Source organism: Antrostomus carolinensis, unplaced genomic scaffold (genome assembly GCF_000700745.2).
Source record: "Antrostomus carolinensis isolate BGI_N321 unplaced genomic scaffold, ASM70074v2 scaffold13753, whole genome shotgun sequence".
NCBI lineage: Eukaryota > Metazoa > Chordata > Aves > Caprimulgiformes > Caprimulgidae > Antrostomus > Antrostomus carolinensis.
In genome coordinates this window covers 91,091-110,850 of record NW_010305986.1, presented here as the reverse complement: position 1 = coordinate 110,850, position 19,760 = coordinate 91,091, and the positions used below count along the sequence as shown (strand labels likewise).

Here is a 19,760-nt window from a genome sequence, read left to right as displayed (position 1 = left end):
AGGACTACAGCCAAGTTTAGATATTTCTGCAGGTCTAGTTTCAAGACCGATGTTGTGCTGGTTTTTGTTGACCTTACTATGTACTTCATTCAGGTACTGATTTTATGAAAATACCAGGAATTTTATTTATGTTCACATGTTTTCTGTTATTAAACTGAAATTACTTTATGGTGTAAAATGGTGAATAAGAAGCAGTTTGTACCATATTGTGAGATGCAAATTCTCAGACGCGCTGGAAGTTAACTTCTGCTGAGATGGAAAAGGTGCTTCGTTGTACAAAACAGTTCGTAACAGACAAAAACATTTGAGCAGAGTGTGCTTCAGTTTGTTGTTCTCAAATGTAGGGAGTGTTGTGAAACACCACAGGGTACCTTGTTCATGCTGAGAAACCTGTCACAAGCTGGAAATGGAAATTGAGACTTCCCACTACTGGCTAATTAGCAACTATCTTTTTTACAGGTTCGGGCAAAGATTTATGAAGTAGAACAGCAGATAAAGCAAAGAGGCCGTGCCGTGGAGGTGCGGTGGTCTTTTGACAAGTGCCAAGAATCAACTGCAGGTAATTACTGTAAGGTAATTTGAGATGAAGCCAACATTGGGATCGTTAGGGTTTACATCTGCTCTTGTTTGAGCACAATCCTGTTGTACCATGATTAATTCTAGTAACAGATTGGACAGATGAATGTGATGTAATGTCTTCCTGTGTGTAAACCTTTATTATTATTATTTTTTTCCCCTCCTGTAACTCCCATCTCTAGGGGTGACCATCAGCCGAGTTTTGCACACCTTAGAAGTGTTGGATCGGCATTGTTTTGACAGATCAGATTCCAGCAATTCAATGGAAACACTTTATCATAAGATTTTCTGGGCAAATCAGAATAAAGATAACCAAGAGGTAATGGCTTCATTCTCCTCTCATGTCATAATCTGTAGACAAGGGATTTTATTTTTACTTACCAGAATTGTGTGTGTGTGTATATTTGATACAAAAGCTTCATGTTTTCTGGGGGTATTTTTGCTTTGTTAATTTACCTTTGGTTTATTAGGAGGGAAGAGCTCTTTGCTGTTGTAATTGAATTCTTCAGTTCTACGTGCTGTAAACCTCATTTAGGAGAAATGAGCTATCAAGGTTTTGTGGTTTGTTTTTTGGCTGCTACCAAGTAAAATTCCAGATTATTGTTTGGTAACAACTTTTACATCTGTTGTAGAAAGTAGTAAATTAATAGGTTGTTAAGTATAGTAGAATATTCTAAAACTATGCACTCTTATGTTTTTTGATATTTTTGCCTGTGTTCCTAGAGCCATTTTCAGAGATTATGAAAATCTTTATCAGAAATCTTTAACATTTCACTGGTTTTATTTTTTATGTGTTTTTTGTTTGGGTTTTTTTTTGTGTAGTGCAGATGATGTCACTGTGCCTGTATATAATGTCAAACTCCTTGGAAAATGTTTGGGGAAAAGATGAAATAGCCAGCTTTAATAATACACTGTTGAAGTAATATTTTAAAGTGGAAAATATTAGTGAATCTGTCATAGCTGCTCATGTTATTAACATTTTACAATGTTTTATGCAAAATGGCTTGTTTTTTTAATACACCTGGTCATGACGACGTTCTCAGCAATTCATGGTCGTAATTCAAGACCTCTGTTGCACAGAAATGCTGCATAATAATTGTCAATCAGCATTTTAATGACTCTGCAATAAACAAGCAGTATATAGTGTTGGGAGGATAACAGCTCTGGAAGTATTTCCAGAGAGATATACCTGCCAACAAACTCTGTATGTGAAGCTCAGACCTGTTGGTAGGATGAAATGCTTGCCAGAGTTGTCTTTGTATTTCAAATACACTGTTATGGTAAAGAGAGAGAAATAGAGGAAGGAGAGCTGTTACAGCAGGCAGGTGAAGTTGCTGAAAGCTCTTAACCCTGATGCTTGGATGAAATCAGGAGTTCAAGTGTTTTTGTATATTTGAAATGGATAGGGTGTGATATGCTTTATCATTTGAGTGTGGGTTTTTTGTTTTCCTTTCTTTGAGGGGCCAGATGGTGTGGTTCTGTGCTGTTGCCCTTCTGCAGTTGTATTTTTTTTTCCTTCTCCCTGTCTGTATTCCAAAAAGTTTTTCTGATTTACAGTTACAGTTGTACTAAAAAACTGTTTCTTTGTGTTTCAAAAGGCAGTGTTGGTAGGGAGACTTCTGAAAATAAGGTAATTATTCTGTTCTTATTATAGGTTGTCTGCTATTATTGCTTTTGTTTCATGGTACTTTATGACTTGAGTTTGAGTTGCCTTGAAAACGTGCCTGTTTTGGCTCCTAAACAGCTCTCTTAAAGATGTGTTCCCCAGTTCTGGGTGCCAAACATTTTTATGAAGGTCTATCTAGTTTATTTTCAGGGCTGCCTATCTTCTAGTGGCATAACACGGATGAAGAGCGCTGGGCAGGAATAAAGCATTGTCACACGTAAGTGACAATGTGCCTGTGTTTGCACAGTGGTCACGGGAGACTGTAGGGAGAGTGGAAGCAAAGGTGCTGACTTCTTTCTGAGGGAAGAAAACTTAACTTCAAAAGTTTCAGTCTTTACCTTATGGGGTCTGGAGCTGCTATGAAATTAAACTTTGAAATTATCTGCAGCCTCCTAAGCTCCTCTGGAGTTTTCGAGACTGTTAGTTGTTGCTTGGCTTGAGCTTGACTTTTGTCAGCTAGACAAGAGGTTGCCTTGGGATGCTGAACGCCTGGTCGATGGTACTTGTGCATTTTGACATTTGAACTTCCAAAGCCACATCCGAGTCACCAGTGCAGTGTTTGGCTGCTTACCTCCCGGGCAGGCTGGTGGTGGGTGCCCGTGGCGGGCACAGCCCTGCCTCGCATGCCAGAGGAGGGCTGTGGAGCTGCGAGGTGGCCGCTGGATGTCGGCGACTCCCTGCACCGGCTGCGCCTCGGCTGTGGTGCCATGAGGTTGAGCGCACAAGGATGTCGCCACACGCAACGCTGTCTGTCTTTTTTTGTCTCTGTTTCCTTCCCCCTTGATAAACTGAGGCTGTTCTTGACAGAAAAGGCCGTAAGTTCTGAGGTCGCGTGTGCTCTGTTTCCAGCTGGTGACTCATGTAAGCCTGTAAAGACTTTTCTTTTGTAAATAAGATGTCCATCACTAGGATGCCTGTCTACTGGCATAGTTATTTAAAGCAAAATGTACTTTGAAGGACAGCTATTACTACCCCTGTTTTGATGTGAGCCCAGCTGGAACATGTTTGGAACCTATTTCCTGTCCATTTTTTCCAGTTTGATTGCAAAACATTGTCCTGAAGGCTGCAAATGATGCCAGTGCAAGTACCTGAGAGTGGTGCTCCAAAGCACTGGGCACCTGCTGGAATGGAAGGATGGTCACTTCTGCTACAAAGTACTTAGGTTCTGAGAGAGACTGAAAACAGACAAATGTTCTCAGGATGCTGCTTGTATGCCCACTATTGATTTCTTCAGAATTGTCTTAATATATAACTCATGACGTCAGAGTGTCAGAGCAAAAGTAAGTCTTGGGGGCAGGGGCTGGAACAAGGGAAGGTAGGTGGGTGTAGACAGCCTAGCTGTCCTGGTGTCCTGAGCCCTAGAGGGGGAAGAGTTACTTTTCATCCCGTGGGGAGATACAGAGGAATGGTGCTGAAGGCTGGGATCTGGTGACGTTGGTGACAGAACAAGAGAGAGCAAAACAGAGGAAGATGTGGAGTGAGGGGCTGAGCTGCGGCCGTACGTTGAGTTTAAGTAGGACAAATGGGGCAGATGGACGGCGGGCGTTGAACAGAGCTCAGAGTTTGAGCATCATGTTGCATGTGACAGAGGTGGCACACTGAATCTGTATTTGGACCAGACCCAGAACAAACCCTTCATCCTTGACCTCAAGAGAGGCCACAGTGACTTGGAGAAGACTTGGCATGGAGGAGCACTGATTGCACTGTTAAATGCTGTGTTAGGAAGCAGACTGTAAACTGGAGAAAAGAATTGCATTGCAGTTTCTCACCGGCTGTCCGTGGTGGCCCCTGTGTAATACTGTAGGAATAGCTTCATCTGAGCCCTAATGGTGGCCCACAGCCTGGCTGCTCTCCTGGGGCAGGAGTCCTTACAGGCACGGGGTTTCCATCGGCTCTGTGTGCAGCCCGAAAAGTAGCGCTTGTTACCCCTGTCAGATGCTCAGCTTTGTATCCGTGAAGTTCCAAATGATGGTAAGTTATTGAATTCTTTTGGTGTGAAGGTCTGCTGGCCAATAAAAATGTAGCATCATTCTTACCATATTGCTTGTGATAGTATCTTGTGAGTATGACCACATGCACAGGCAGTAATGCAAAGGACCTTTCATATCTAATTCTGCTTCACGGACTTGTATAGAGCTGCTCAGTGCATCCAGCTGGAGGAATTGAAATCTAGAAATGTGTGACGTGGCATAAAGCAGTAAATTCACTTTCAGCTGAGGTGATATTGCAGAGAAAACTCCTGGCCTTCTTTATGGCCACAGGTACTTTCCATCTGACATTTCCCTGACTCAGAATGTCTCTTGTGGGCAGCTCTGGAGTGATTACCACTGTGGTGGTTATTGTGGAGGTATCTTTAAATAAATAAACCCAGTAAACAGTGTGCATTGCTACCGGACAGGTTTAAATTAGAGTACAGTTGTGTTGCACTCATCCAGATTTGGAACACCTTTGATTCCTCTCCACCCCATCGTTCCCTCTGATGGCTTGAGTCAATTTGTGCAAAAACAGAGTCCTCAGAAGGGCAAGCTAGTGAATACAACAGCAGCTTTTTCAAAACGTCTGTGAAAACTCCTCTGAGGTCACCTGTCATCTTCCTGTGACTTAAACCCACTCAACTCTCACCCAACTTTTTGTCTGCTTGTATTTTGCTGTCTGTCATAGTCTTTCACAGGTACAACTAAGGAAGGGAATTGACAAAGGATTTTTTTTTTTTTTTTTCTTCTCTTAATTTGTTTTGTTTTAGAATGATTGGTGAGACTTTTTTAACTTGTCAGTCTCCTGTGTAGAAAGATACAATTTGGTTAAGTATAGCTTGAAATACTCCGAAGCAGTGGGAGGGATTCCTACTAAATGAAACTTCATACCAGTATTTTCTAGCTAGTGTGCAGTAGTAAATGGATGAGAGAGCCCATTTTTAAGGACTGATACTGAATTTCTTGAAATTATTATGTAGAATCCTGAAACTTCATGGATATTTATTGCACTCTGATTGCTTTTAAAGTCTCTGAACTTGTATTTAGGTCTTGCTTCTCATGTTGTCTTTGAAGTCCAACTGAATTCTTATGATGCCAAGAGATGTTTTTCATTTTAGAGTGAAAAAATCCTGTTTTGAACTTGGTTCTCACGAGTAGGGCTTGTTACAAATGCAGAGTTAGTATTTGTCTTTCTGAGATCATTTTTCTGGAAATGAAACAAACAAAAAACCCCCAACCCCACTCTGTCTGTGGGAAAGGAGGTCCAAGGATGCCTTTTTAGTTAGTAAGCTCTGATTTAACAGTTTGTTCCTATGTAAGGGACCTGAATCTGAGTGTGTTAGGGTGCACGACGGGTAAGAGAGGTGAGAGGAGCAAAATAAAATGGTTTGAAATATCTGTGGAGTCTGTTTCCACAAACACTGAGCAAACAGAGCATTCCTGTAGTATTTTTAATGATGCAGTTAGCATTAGTGCAGCTGCTCGAGTTGGTTATCTGAGGCTTGTTTGTGTGGCTATGTTCACCCTTTATTATTTCAGTAAATCCAGCAGCAGATTTCCACTCACCTAGGTGTGTCTGAGGATGTAAAGTACCAAATCTCTCTGGAAGGGAAAGATTTATTCTGTGACTTAAATAACTGATGGGGTCCTTAAAAAGAACACTCAGCTTGTTTTTTCTTTTTATATTAGACAACCTCAGAGCAGTGGTTAATATTTTGTTGAACATGGTCCCGTAATTTAAAGCAAATATGCAAACTGTATTCCAATGAAAAGGTTTGTCTTTGAGCTGTTAGCCTGCAGTGTGATGGAAAGCTCGCCTGCCGCCCTGTCCCTCCTGGGCTGCGGTCAGAGACACTTCTTCATGTTCCTGCTTCAGTCTGCACTGCTGGAGTCGGTGCGTTTCGTTCATTTAAAAACCCAAACTTTTGAGGACAGTTTTTCCATAGAGCGTAGTACACCTGGAGAGCTCCTTTGTTACAGACATGTGTATGTGTTTTCAAATGGAATGAGCTGTCCTGACTGTTTCTGTGAGCAGAGCCAATTTGTGTGGATTTGGGATTCTGAGCCAGGCATTTGTGGATGGCATGGGCCCATTTTTCTTCCTGCAAAAATCTGATAGTGCTCTTGTTCCTGGCTCTTGTCTTCTTTCCTCACCCGTTCCCTTTAGAAAGGTGGGTCCTATGAATAAATGTTGCTGTATTGTACCCCTTTTTTGTCTTTTAATAAAAATATGGCTTCTGAAAACCCTTTCTTTTCTTCTTAGAAAGCAGATTTGGAGTTTAATGGTAAAAGGTTAATTTTATTTCACTGAGGAGTTGAGATGAAAATGCTAACTGGAATTGTGATTACAAATTTTAGTCTACTTTTTCAAAAAAGCTTAGTATTTAAAGGGAACATTCTTAAATGATAAAATTCTACAACATTAGAAATAAAGCAGCTGTGTGTCTTGACACTGAACTCCATTGTACTAGGAAGCAGTCGGGTTTTTCGTTGTTTTAGTTAACCTCCTTCGTGATTTAAGGACAGACTAGCTTCCTGTGACACAGACTTGACTTGTAATAAGCACCTGCTCAGATTTGTTGAATGATTTGTTTGAATCAGTATCTTCCTGTTTTGAAAGGAACAGGAATAGCCATATAAATATGTGTGTGTGTGTGTGTGTGTATATATATATACACACACAGACACAGAGATATCTGTGTATCATATCTATCTATATATATATATAGACATGCAGAGATATCTGTATGTACATGGTATCTCATCTATATCCTCTGCAGCCATCTGTGACTGCCACGACAGCACACCTGCTACAAGCGTGTTTTCCTTCCCCTTTTAACCCAGAAGCAGCAGAGTCTTGGGAAGCAGGAAAGGTTTTTCAGGTGCTGTTCATCTCTCTCCCTTGGATGGTGTGGAGGCCCGCGGCTGCGGCGCAGCGTGGTGGCAAGAGCCGGTGTGCCCGGCCGTGTGCCCGGCTGCCTGCGATGAGTTACCAGCAGCGACTCCGAGCACGGGGAGGATGCTCGGCTGGGCCAGTGGCAACTCCCCGGTGTGTGGGGCAGCCTGAGGAGCAGTGGTGACAAACAGCACGGGCATTTCCCAGCAACACTGAGTCACCCACCTGCCTGCTCTCTGGAGAGGTTTTGGTGAGGTGAGAGGATGTTGGGGTTGTTTCTTGCTTGGTGATTTGAGCTCCTGGGCATTATGCTCTGCTCTTCCTGCCTTTGCCATGGAGAGACAACTCCTGCAGTCCAGGTGCCTCAGCCAGGTTCTTAGCTCATGCAAAGTCAAACTAGTTCCTTAGGAGCAAATTTTAATTAAATAATAAAAGCAAAGATTAGTGAGAAAAGAGCTCAGAGTTATGGAAAGCAGAGGTTTATTATTACTTCTGGCTTCCTATCTCCAAACCTCTCAGGAACAGTAACATTTAATACTTTCCTGTGTTACTAATTGTGGTGTGGTTTTAAAAAAAAAAATATAAAACCAAACCAACTCTCTTCTTTTTTTTTTTCCACCCACCTTCTGCTCCAGTTGTAAATTGGTGGAAATGAGGCCTTTGGTTTTTTCTGAAAGGGTGTGACCGGTGGCTTTCAGAAGGTTACAGCTATTTTGGGTCATGGCTAAATGACAAAGTTGTGAGTGAGTTATCTAAACTTGAAATCTTGCTTCAAAGGTGTGTGCTACCTGGTGTCGATGATCTTTCCCATTTGATGCCACCTTGAAGTGTTTTTCTTTCGTTAGGACTTGTGGAAGGTTTGTGAATCTTGAGGAAGGGTCTCGTCTGTGGGAGAGCTTCCCCCGGCACAAGGGAGCTGCAGTTCCTGCTACCCACATCTGTTCTCTGCTCCAGCACCTTATGTCTTGCCTTCCCTACAAAACATAGTCATTAAGGAACATCTGAACTGCTCTTTTTGTTTTCTTGCCCCTAAAATTTTCAGAGTACAAATGCTATCTCAATGCTGGTCTGTAAGGCAGTAGCTTGAGCCCCTCTGAAACATGGTCTGGGCTTTTCCAGGCCAGACCATCTGCAGATACAAGATCCCAAATTAGACAAATTCAGAACCTGATTATTCTGAGAAGTGTTAATTGCATTCTTAGCACAGTGTGGGAAGGGAGGAAGCCATCGGGTACCGCTGTCGTCAGAGGGCAGCGGGAGGAAGTCGTGCAGCTGTGCGGCGGGGCAGGAGCTGCAGCTCTCCGGGAGCAGCACGTCCCTCTCCACGCTCAGCAAAGCAGCGGGCGCTCGGCGCTGGAGTTCACAGCGTTGCACGGACTCATTTTCCAGTTTGATGTGGATCTCCAGATGAGCTGTGGGCTGGTTAGCGTAGCCTTCTGCTGTCCATGTACTGCTGTAGAGGCGTGCTTACTGCTTTTCAGTCCAAAGCAAAATAAAGTATTTGATGGTCAGGCACTTCAGCTTTGCTCTTCCCTGCTGCTGCAGGGCCCTGTGTTCCAGGAGCCCAGTGGAAGGGACTGACTCTGGTGGTGCCAACTTGCCCAACAACAGTCTGTGTCAGAAGGTTTAAATAATTACCTGCACTCAGATAACTCTCTTTAATTGCTGCATGTGTCAGTTCCTGAGAACCAAACCCACTATTTTTAGGCATTTAAAAGTGGTGTGGTTGAAATCTTAGATGGATAAACACCTTGATGTTTTGAGTATTTATGGTGGGCTTTTTTCCTTTCAAAAGAGGTTATGTACTGCATAATCAACACTGATTTTTAAAGTGCATAATCACTTCTAGATGTTTGATTTGTGGTGATGTTGGAACCTACATCTCTGAAAATGTAGTTCTGCTTTTTATAGGTGTGGAATTGGGAAGCTATTTTTATATTTTTGCACTAATAAATATCACAATGTTAGCAGAGGAGTTGTTTGGAAACAGAATTAACTGTCTGCATTTTCGTAACTGTAGAACTGTCTCTTTCTGGTTGTTTAATTTTAACACCACCTCCACCACCCCTACTCTGGAAAAAAAAAATTGTCCCTTGAAAATAGACTGCTTGAAGCAGGTCAGTCATTCTGTGAAATCTCCTGAAGTTCAGGCAGAACAGACAAGGAATTAATCTGTAGTTAATTTATGTAGACCTCGATGTGGTCCTGACCAGGATAATTTCATTTTACTTTCTTGTGAGGGGCACAAATGTCTGTCCTTTATTTATCCCTTTCATTATGAGAACTTTAATACAGAGCTACACATGGAGTGCTGTTTTAAAAGTAAGAATTCACAGCATTTCTTGAAATAACTTAAATAACATCCAATTTAATAGAAAAGGGTCTGCTTGCCCTGAGTTTTCTCTTTTCTTTGGGCTATCGAATAAGTCATTTACGCAATCTTTAGTTTAAAGGAAAAGCAAAAAAGAAAAACAAAAAACACCCCAAAATTCCAAAACAGTGACTGTTACTGGCTTAACACCTGAAACTCTACATGTGCAGTTTGCTGTTGATAACAATGTTACTCGGTGTCCAGGGCACTCATCGTCAATGAGCTTCATGAAGATTGTAGAGCAGACAACCAAATATAAGAGACGTGCTTGGGCAGGTGACCCTCAGCCCTCGGTCACTGGGACAGGGTGCCCCGTTAGTTACAGCCTGTAAGGACAGACCGTGTCTGATGGCAAATGCTTGGGGCCTTCTGGCATCTGGCTCTGTAACCTGGGGGTGCGCAGGCTCTGGGGGCGCGGGAGCCCACCCCGAGGGGCGCGGGTCTCGTGTCACCTCCCTCCCCGCTGCGCCTGTTGTGTGGAGTCGCTTGAACGGTGTGATGGCCATTGGCGACCGCAGGGCTCGGCAGGGCGGGAAGCAAATAACGCTCACTAGGACTCCAGAAACAGGCGCGTGAAGTTTGGGGTGAATTTCGTTTGTGTATGTTCTTGTATGCGGTGACCAGAGTTGAACATTTGTCACAAGGCTTTAGCAGCGGTTCCCTTCAGCTGCAGCAGTGGAAGCAGTTCGCTCACCAGCCTCGGGCTTTGGTGGTTTTGCTTTTCAGTGCCAAGGTAGTTGAGTGTCGATCTGAGGACAGCCGAGTAGCAGGCTGGTGGTCTCGGTTTAGTATCTCAGGCAGCATCTGAAGGAAACACTTGCACATGTGCATATGTATGCCTCAGTGTCTGTGTGCTGGCAATGTTTAGACAGCGTGTGTATTCCTTGGAGGAAAAGCACCCGCATTTCTCTCAAGTGGAATATAACTGAAAGCCAAAAAATTGGCTTTATTCTTGTATGATTTGACATTTCCTGAAAAAACCCAGAACAAAAGTGTATAGCAAGACTTTTATAACCATTTTTTCCTTCACAAGTACCTCATGTAAGTCTACTTTAAACGTCTCTTAGCAGGATTTCCCTCTCTGTGTTTGCCCCAGCACAGCGAGCTCTGATCTTTGGCATTAGTGCCCAGTTGCCTCACCTCTTCCGAGCCTTCCTTCTGTACTTTTCTGACAGGTTTCATCTGTAGGAACACGATGTGCTCCTTGCTGGAGCAGATAGGCTGCTTGGCCATTCTGTGAGAGGTGCCATTCCCCGTAGGAATTCCTTGTAGAGCGAGGGAGGTCCCGTGTTGCTGTCCCTGGGATGCCACAGGACACGATGTGGCATGGGCGCAGCTTCAGGGAATGGGGGACCTGACGAGCTTTGCCTGAGCTCTGAGTTGGCGTCTCCTGCTTGAGATACAGAAGTACTTGATTTTTTTCTGTTGGTGTGGTTTCTCTTGTGAGCAGAAAGGGAAGAAGTCCTTGTGAAGATCAGCCTCTTCCAGGTGTTCTACATTGCCTTCAGAAATCAATAGTGTCCATAGTTCTGTTGTTAGCTGAGTGCATCTGACCACAGCAGTGGTGACGTTACCGTGTCGCCTCATTTGGGTAACAGCATTTTCCCCTCTTCCCCACTCCCCCGCCCCTACACATTGAGTGTCTCTTGCTCACCCCTTGAAGCGTATTTACAGGAAACTTGTGTGTGATGCGTGTGCACGTAGACACCCGCCCTGCTTAGCGTACCGCTGGTGTTCTGTATTTTTTTGAGGAGGATGATTGGTATAGTTTTGAAGCAGTAATTTTCCTGCTTGTGGGTCTGTAATTCCTAATCACTCCTCGCTTTCTGAGGGTGCCGTGCTTGACTCTAGCCCTTCTCATGCTTACCTGCAAGTGTAGTTTCCAGTAATCTTGGGGAAAGAAGAAAAATCACATCTGCTTAATTTGCAGGTCAGTCTTAATGTTTAAGTGTTCAGAGATGGTAGCCAGCTTGGCAGGAGCAAGGAGGTTCAGCACATCCAGTTCAGTAGCACACAAGAAAAAATCCTTCCAAAATGCAAGTGGTTAGTGGAAACAGTGATTGGATGAACACTCAATAAATATAAACATACCGTATCCCATGCTGTTCTGTAAATATGGATTTTCTAAAGACACGTACTGTTTCTTAAAAATGTCTGTGTTGGGTCATAAATAAATTGACCTTTTGGGGAGGTTTTTTTTAGGGTTTTTTGGTTTATTTTTTTAATGCGTCAGTGGGATGCAAATAATGGTCTGGAAACAGATGAAGGAGGCTTGGAAGAATTAATGTAAGGAAAGCGTAAATCCTGTGTGGCTAATTGGGTTAGAGGCTCTGTGCGGTGCACTTTTCCTGTTTCTCTTTCTTGTAAAGCAGATCATCCTTTTCTGTTTTTGTGAAGCAACATTATGATAAAGGAAAACTTTGATTTGAGTATCAGCAGTGTGAAAATTGAGACTTTTCTCTTTGGCTTCCAGATGATATTTCATTTGAGAACACTACAAATAAAGCAAACGTGTGCATCTGTCAGTACCAAAGAACGAAAACCAGCTCTTGTCTCCATCCCTCTGAACACGGGCTGGCTTCTGCAAGCTGTTTGCTCAGAAACGAGCCTGTTGGCTGTGTGGCTGAAATGGTTTTCTGTCTGTGTTCTCGCACTGAACAGGTAGCCCCAAATGACGAAGCTGTGGTAATGCTGCTCTGCGAATGGGCTGTGAGCTGTAAAAGGTCCGGTAAGCACCGGGCCATGGCTGTAGCCAAACTCCTGGAGAAGAGGCAAGCAGAAATTGAAGCAGAAGTAAGTTATTTTTACCTCTGGAATCGTGTGAACAGTATGCTTAAAGAGTAAGATAGTTCTAAGGAAGCATCACTTTAATCCCTACTCATTGCAAAACAAGTAAGTTTGATGGTATTGAGAGCACTGGGGATTTTTGTCATCAATTTTCAGTTTTTAAATTCTAGATAAATTTTAAATGAAAAAGCTTTCTATTTCACATGGGAAGAAATTACAGCCTAACTCAGAATGGTCTGTTAGCTGATTTATGTCTGTTGGTTTGAAGTGTTTTACTTCTGTGAACTACCTGTGTGAATAAAGGGGTGCCACAGTATCTGGAGTCCCTTAAGAGGGGTATGGGTCTGGCCAGTGGGGCAGGGCTGTTCAACTGGTGGAGGACTGGGAAGGTTCCAAAACTAAGATCTGTTTTGAGGCAAAATTCAAGCGTAACTTTAAATCTTGCATTCTGTAAAAATCCTTTGTTTTCAAGGGAAATAAAACATGTCACTGGAGAAGCAGGGTGCTGTAGTGACATCTTTGATGTGAACTGTTATCTGCCTGTTGTGGCAAATGATTCTGCTCCAGCTTGCATAGGCTGACACTTCCTGAAGCTTCATTAAGGCTACGTCTGCTTGGCAGTGAGGATTAATCAGAGGCAGCCTTGCTGCAGCTTTCTGGGCTAGTGTTGCTGCCTTGGCCTCGCCTGCATCCGTGCAGTGCCCACAGGCAGTGTGTACTGGATGGGTGTTCTGTTCAGTTGTTGGTCTCTTGTTTGGTTTTGAGTTCCCACGTCCCCCCCCCAGAAAAAAGTGTCCCCAGGAGAACAGTGTGTGATGTCTGTTCAGCCTGGGTGCAGGGATGGACAGACAAGAGCACTCTCAGAAAGTGCATCTATGCAGACAGACATACAGACAGTGTGAGGTGCAAAAAGACTTTCGCTTTCCAAAGCCTCTCTGCTGTGTCTGCTCCTCACCACAAACCATTAAGTAGGGGGAAGGCAGCTTACTGTGTTGCTTCTGCCTCGCTCCCAGCAAAATCCACTCCAGGCAGAGCTGTTTGCCCTGGTTATTATTATATTCAGTGTAATTTACACAAACAAGAGGAGTTACCTTTTGTATTCACATTGGTCCTGGAGGTTCTGTATCTTAAATTTTGGCTTTTATATGAAACTGTGTCATTGCAGATGATGGTACATGTCTTGGGCATTTCTTTTCAATAAGTAGTCCAAAATGATTAAATAAAACACCATAGAAATAATCAAACCAGGTAATGGGAAAAACCTGTTGTTCTAGAGCGAGTCTGGATTTTATGAAGAGGTAGGAAACAATCGTACGTACAGTTGCCTCAGATGCAGATTGTGGGAATACGATATGCATTGTGTGTAGAGATGTGCTTTCTTTATTTATTTAACTGTGCAGAGATGTGGTGAATCTGAAGTCCTAGATGAAAAGGAATCTCTGTCTTCAGCCTCCTTGACAGGTTCCAGTCTTCCTGTTTTTCAGAATGTCCTGCTAAGGTTTTTAGATACACAAGCTCCCTCATTATGTGAGTATTAACTAATTTATATTCCAAAGTAGGTCAGAAGCAACTGGTCTGCTGTCTGGCTGCTGAAGTTAGTGTTTTGCTGTAGTGGGTGTTTCACAGTTTCCATGATGACCTGCTCTATTTTCATATGCACTTTTTTTTTAAAATCTCCTGCCTCGTTATAGGATCTTTCTGTGATTTTTCTTCTCTCTTTCTTTTCACGAAAGGAAAATTGGCAGAAACAATGTTTATTTCTGTTTAAGCTGTAAGAGATTTGGGGAAATTACCTGCACTCTCTGCATATTTATCATCAAACACTCGCCTCTTTGACACATCCACATTCGAAATGACTGACTTGAAAATTATGCACAAGTGTTAAAGTCGAAAGCTGTTAGCTGGCAGATAGGATCTTCGTTCATTGTAGGTTGCTCTATGAAATGTCTTGGTCTAATAAAACCGCCTGATGTTATAGCCCACTTTTTTGCTATCTTAAGTGCTGCTAGTTAGTGCATTTTTTTTCTGGTGTCCTTAAATTAAAGGAGATCTAAAGTGGTTTGAAACTTGATACTGAAAACTTTCAACATCCGAAAAAGGAGAAGCTTCTTAAAAATTTGTTAGAGACTCGAGGTATTGGCAGTGCTCTGTGTTTGTGCCAGTGGTGACCCTGGTTTTACTAAACCATCCAAACTATTTGTTATTTAGACTTGTGATTCTGATGTGCTTGTTTCAAATATGGTACCGTCCTTCTTCGCCCGGGCAGCTCTGTGAGACAGGGTAGGGAGGGCAGCTGGGGAATGTTTTCCTTGCTTGAAATAGTCTTTGTTTTTTTCAAGTTTTGTGGCATTGTATTGTTTTTACGATGCTTGAGCTTCTGTGTCTCCAAAAATGAGAAGCATGTAACTGCTGTACCTTGAAGGAGGGCAGGTCTCCTGGTCTGCAGGTGTGTGTTTTAGGGTTCTCCCCCACACAGCAGCCAGCCCGCACACCGGCGGGCAGCTCCGGGCGCGTGGGACCTGGGGGCTGCAGAGAAGGTTCTGACCGTGGACTGCTGTGCTCTTCAGCTTACTGTTACAGCTTCTGTGCTGCACTGTAATGAGAGTTTCTAAGTAGAAATAGTGTTATCTAGTGAACTAATTCGAACTTGTGAAGCACAATTTGCTTTTAAATAAATGTTGATGATTCAGATTTGGTAGCTCAGTAACTGGAGGATTTGTTGCCCAATAGAGTCGATGTGGTACAGAGCTATTTTCTGGTTACTGCAATGTTGCAAACCTTTCTGTTGTGCAGAACAGGTCAGATTAAATATAGCTGTGACAAATGAAAACTTAATAACAACATTTTATATGTTGTATTCCTCTAGGCTTTGCTTTGGCACTATTAAATAACATGCATTTATTTTAATAATTATTTTCCTGATGCGCATGAGCACATTTATTAGATAAAATACACTACGCTGCCAAACTAGTAAAATACTGCTTTTACATCCTGGAGACCTGGCATGCAGAGATCTAGATTTCTCTGAAAATGTTTTTAAAAGTTCTGTGTTAAGAATACAAAAGTACTATAGATAAGACAATAACACTTACGATAGTAATAGAATTTGAGAGGAAAGGACAGCTCTTGGGTGATCTGTTGTAATCCAAAGCCTCAGCTCTAATTTTTCTTCACACAAGGAATGTCCTTGCCCCCTTCCTCCCTCTTTTTAATTTTTAAAAGTATTTGAGCATTGTACTTAACTGCTGACACACACCCAGCTGGGGCAGGTGTCTATGGGGTAGGATGCTCTGGAGTCCGCTGCTGGCTGGAGTCTGTGCCATGTCTGGAGCTGACAGCAAAGAGGAAAGATGCAAATTAAACAGGAAATGGTTCACTCTGTGGAGACAGAGAAACCTGTGCAGGATGCCCAAGACATTTCCAGTAGGCCTTTAAAATTAATTTGCTGGGGTTTGCAGTTTGGATAGTTGAAACCCAAATACTCACTACTTGAAATTACAGTTTAATTTTTTTTTTTTTCTTTTTTGGGTAGCTGACCCAAATAGTGACCATGAGAAGACAGAGTTTGTGAATTTGGTGCTACTTTTTTCTGAATTCACTCGACATGATGTTTTCTCCCATGACGCGTACATGTGCACTTTAATATCCCGTGGAGACTTGTCAATCACTGCAACTACTAGACCACGTTCGCCCAGTGGGGAAGCTGTGGATGAACACTATTCCAAGGATCACGATGTGAAACTGGAGGTAATGCTTCGTGCTACTTCTCCCATGTTTGGTACTCTGTTTCGTTAAATGTAGATTTTCATCAAAGCATTAGTATTTCAGATATGAGATATTAAGTTTATTAATCTGTGTCTCCTTGTCTCTTTCTGTCTCTTTGAGAAGACTGAAAGTGATCCATGAACTTCATTCTTGTGTATAGCTGTAAATATTGCTGTTTTGGTGCAAAGATACTGAGCTGACAGTTCTCTGGTGATCTAAATAACTCCGGATGAACAAAACGTAGACTTCTAAATATACCAGTGGCCAAACCTCACGACTCGTACGTGTGCAGTCCAGATGCAGTCCCACGTTTGTACTGGTGGGATGAGATGTAGCCTGTTGTTCTGTTGCACCATCCATGTGGAGACTGCGGCCAACTGAAGTATCCTCTTATATTTCTTTTTAATTTCTTTAGTATGTCTCTTGTGTTGATCTCATGGACAAATTTGCACTGAAATAAGGGGGTTCCTACAAGTTGCCTTTTGTGGTACAACCAAGTAGGAAATAAATCCTGGGAAGGTACAAGAGTCAGCTTCCTGTTCTGTAAGTGTCCCTGGAGCAGAATTTCTCACAGGGATGTACTGTCGATTTTTGTTTCCCCCTTGACAAACACTTTTGTGAATTAATTAAAAGTCAGTATCAATACATTTTTTAAATAGGTGGAGGGCTTGGATTTACCTGGGATCAGTGAAATGGGTCTTCAGTAAAATGTGACTGATGGTTTGTTTTATTCTTTTTCTTTTTCTTTTTTTTTTTTTTTTTCTCTCTGGCAACTATTAGGATCATAGTATTATGGAACAGATGGGTGTTGACTCAGGAACCACTGGTATTTTTGATGATGTAGACAAGAGTGACTTTAAGGCAGATTTTGGTTCGGAGTTTCCAGTAGGTTTAACTTTTGATTTTCTGCATGCCTCTGCTGCTTGCTGTTGTCACTGAGTGTCTCTCCATGCCCCTACCCCCACCTTGCTGCTCCCATCGACAGCCACCGTCGCCGTGTGCCAGCCAGTCCCTTCTGTCTCCCATGTCATCGCCTCGCCTCCTTTCTCCTCATCTCTGCTGTGCGGCAACTTGCTGCTCTGCTGTGCTTCCCCTGGTTGTCCACCTGCACGAACACATGCACACTCACACTCCTCTCTCCCTCCTTCCCTTCCTTCCCCCTGCCTCCAGCACGTTGAGTGCTGTGTATTACAGTTCAGCATGAATAAATATGCAAATTTACCCACTGTATTGACATTGAGGAACCCTAAATTGATACCATTTGCTTTTCAAGTGACTGTTTTATGTCTTGTCTCTGTCTTCCAAATCTGCTTCCCCCTTTCTTTTCCCTTATTGTTAGCTTGATTCTGCATTACTCTTGAATCTCTGAGTTTCTTCCTTTGGCCTCATCCTTGTTCTGCATCTTCATGGTCTCCTGAGCCCAGACCTCTCAATGCAGATCCACTTGCAGGATATTAGGACCCCTATTTTTGCCTTACATCTGTCATATTGATGGTTTCAAGCATATCCATGCCTGCCTTTGGTGCCTGTTGGCACCTCCCACTTCACCCTTTTCATTATTTTCCCTCAGTCACTGGAATATCTTGGTTTCTGTGTCACTGCAGCATAAGAAGCGTGGAGATTGCTCTGAATCGTGATGCTTTTTTTCCTGACTGAATACCGCAAGTTTCAAACTTGTCAAATAACAATGGAGATATGCATAGAGATATAATGTGTATACATATCTTGAATTTCAGGCTCGATTACAATTGCCCTTGCTTTGTCTAGCTTTAGAAAACCTCAGATGTTTAAAAAGTAACTGTAAGAAAGAACAAAATAGTATCTCTGAATGCAACTGCTGGATTTTGAAAGCTAGAGGTTACACTTACCTTAAACGTTTATTTTACATGACTTAGATTTTTTCTCCGATGCCTGGGGAGTCTTGTGAGAATGTGAACTCTTCTTTAGACAGAAGAATTTCAGCTACCAGCGAGAAGTCAGTCAAGAGGGAAAGACTGAGAGAACTGATTTTTCCATCCAATTATGACCTCCTGCGCCATTTGCAATACGCAACACATTTCCCTATACCTCTGGTGAGTGACCTCCGTACCAGGGCGCGTAACGGCGCTGCCTGACGTCACAGGGAGCGTTTAAAAGGTCAGTGTCTGAAGAGAGCTGGGCTGTGTGACACCTGCCCGAGGGCTCCTGCCTGGCTGGTGCTGTGCCGTTGCTGAGCACACGCACACGCTGGGCGCTGCCGGCACCTTTGGTTATCGAAAGCGGGGAGCTGGAGGAACACCCCAGGGGTATCCTCATGTGTGATGACTTGCTCCAGAAAGGAGCTGCCACAATAAAACCCCCACGTTCCAGGGTCTAATAAGAGTTTACTAAATAGAAAATGTAATGCTGTTATTGGCCAGATGGGTGAACAGCAAAGTATCTGAAAGAAATGGTTCTGAAACCAGGGGGCGGGACGGTGTTATTTCCTCCCACCCACTCCTCGCTGCTTCTAGTGTGGATTTTTGGCGGCTGCTGTTGTGTTTGTTTGTAGGCTCATGGGAACTGAAGAAAGCCCCATGAATAACATTCCAGATCCCAAACCCTCATTCAGTTGTCTTCTCATGCTTTCTACTGTGCTGGAAAAAGGGCCCAAATACTGAACGAGCCTTGAGCAGAACTGTATCCACTTGAGAATTTATTTTTTTTTTTAAAACAGCAATGATAAATTTTTAACAATATAAAATCCTGTCAGTACAGGAAGTGCCATGTGAGACTGTGATGTGATAACCACAGTTTTCTTTACATTACATTTCTTACTTCACAAATTTTGGGTTCTGATTTATTGCAGTTGAATTTCTATGAGAATCCTGAATGAGCTATTTCTGTTCAGGACAGTTTATTTCTGTTCAGGATGGTTTTGAATGCTTGCTTAAGGCTGGATTTCTATTTTGCCCATTTTAGGGACTAGGAAAAAAGATAATTTGATTTGGTTTTGTTCCTGAAATATTTTTGATTTACAGATGGAGTTAATCCAGGTAGCTGGATTTTTGTCTATGCAAATTGATTTTTATAATTTTGATTTTTGACTATTCTTGCTACATATGTGTTATTTTTTTTGAGTAATTGTAAATTAGAATATTAAAAAATTTAGTTGCTCTTTTCTAAATATTTATAAATAAAACAAGCAAAGAGAACACACTGGATATTTATACTTACTCTTTGTCTTAATTTTAAATTGCTTTGAATTTTCTGTAATAACATTTTAGCTTTTTTCCTATTCATTGAAGCCGCAGCAGGAAAGGTAATGGAACATGGCAAGGACAAGGAATTTATTTATAAAGACTGCAGGTGTGACGTAAGCAGATACAATAATTTTTATTCAGTGCAGCTTCAAATCACTTTCTGGAGTAAATAATGCCGTCTAAAATGCTTTTGGGTTAATTGTATCTGTGAAAACTCTGCAGTTTATGAACTGCTTTTAAATAATCTTTTCACTCGATTGCACCAAGTAATTTAACATAGTAAGTATACAATTATTAGCTTAGAAAAGGTGAGTTCAGGTGTTTACCATAAACAGTCAGAAGGTCTGTTTGAGTCTGTCTGACCATGTTGTATTCTTAAGCGTTGCTGATCCTTGGTAGGTCGTCGCTGGTACGTTGAGCTGTTTCTGAAAGGCATTATCGAGCGTTCTGCTGGTGCAGAGCTACTGTGGGAATGTACCACAAAGCTGTTGGTATTGTTCAAGTT

At 42.4% G+C, this 19,760-nt stretch overlaps 1 protein-coding gene across 1 annotated transcript in view; it reads left to right on the top strand.

Annotated features, from left to right (window-relative positions):
- MED12L (mediator complex subunit 12L) overlaps window positions 1–19,760 on the top strand; it is a gene marked incomplete at both ends in the record, with an annotated part of 118,865 nt that overhangs the window by 8,861 nt on the left and 90,244 nt on the right. The window contains 7 exons of the mRNA XM_010164978.1: window positions 460–559; window positions 759–895; window positions 12,144–12,275; window positions 13,670–13,796; window positions 15,802–16,016; window positions 16,815–16,919; window positions 17,930–18,106. Coding sequence (XP_010163280.1) covers window positions 460–559; window positions 759–895; window positions 12,144–12,275; window positions 13,670–13,796; window positions 15,802–16,016; window positions 16,815–16,919; window positions 17,930–18,106 — 993 coding nt within the window. The remainder of the gene's footprint in view (window positions 1–459; window positions 560–758; window positions 896–12,143; window positions 12,276–13,669; window positions 13,797–15,801; window positions 16,017–16,814; window positions 16,920–17,929; window positions 18,107–19,760) is intronic.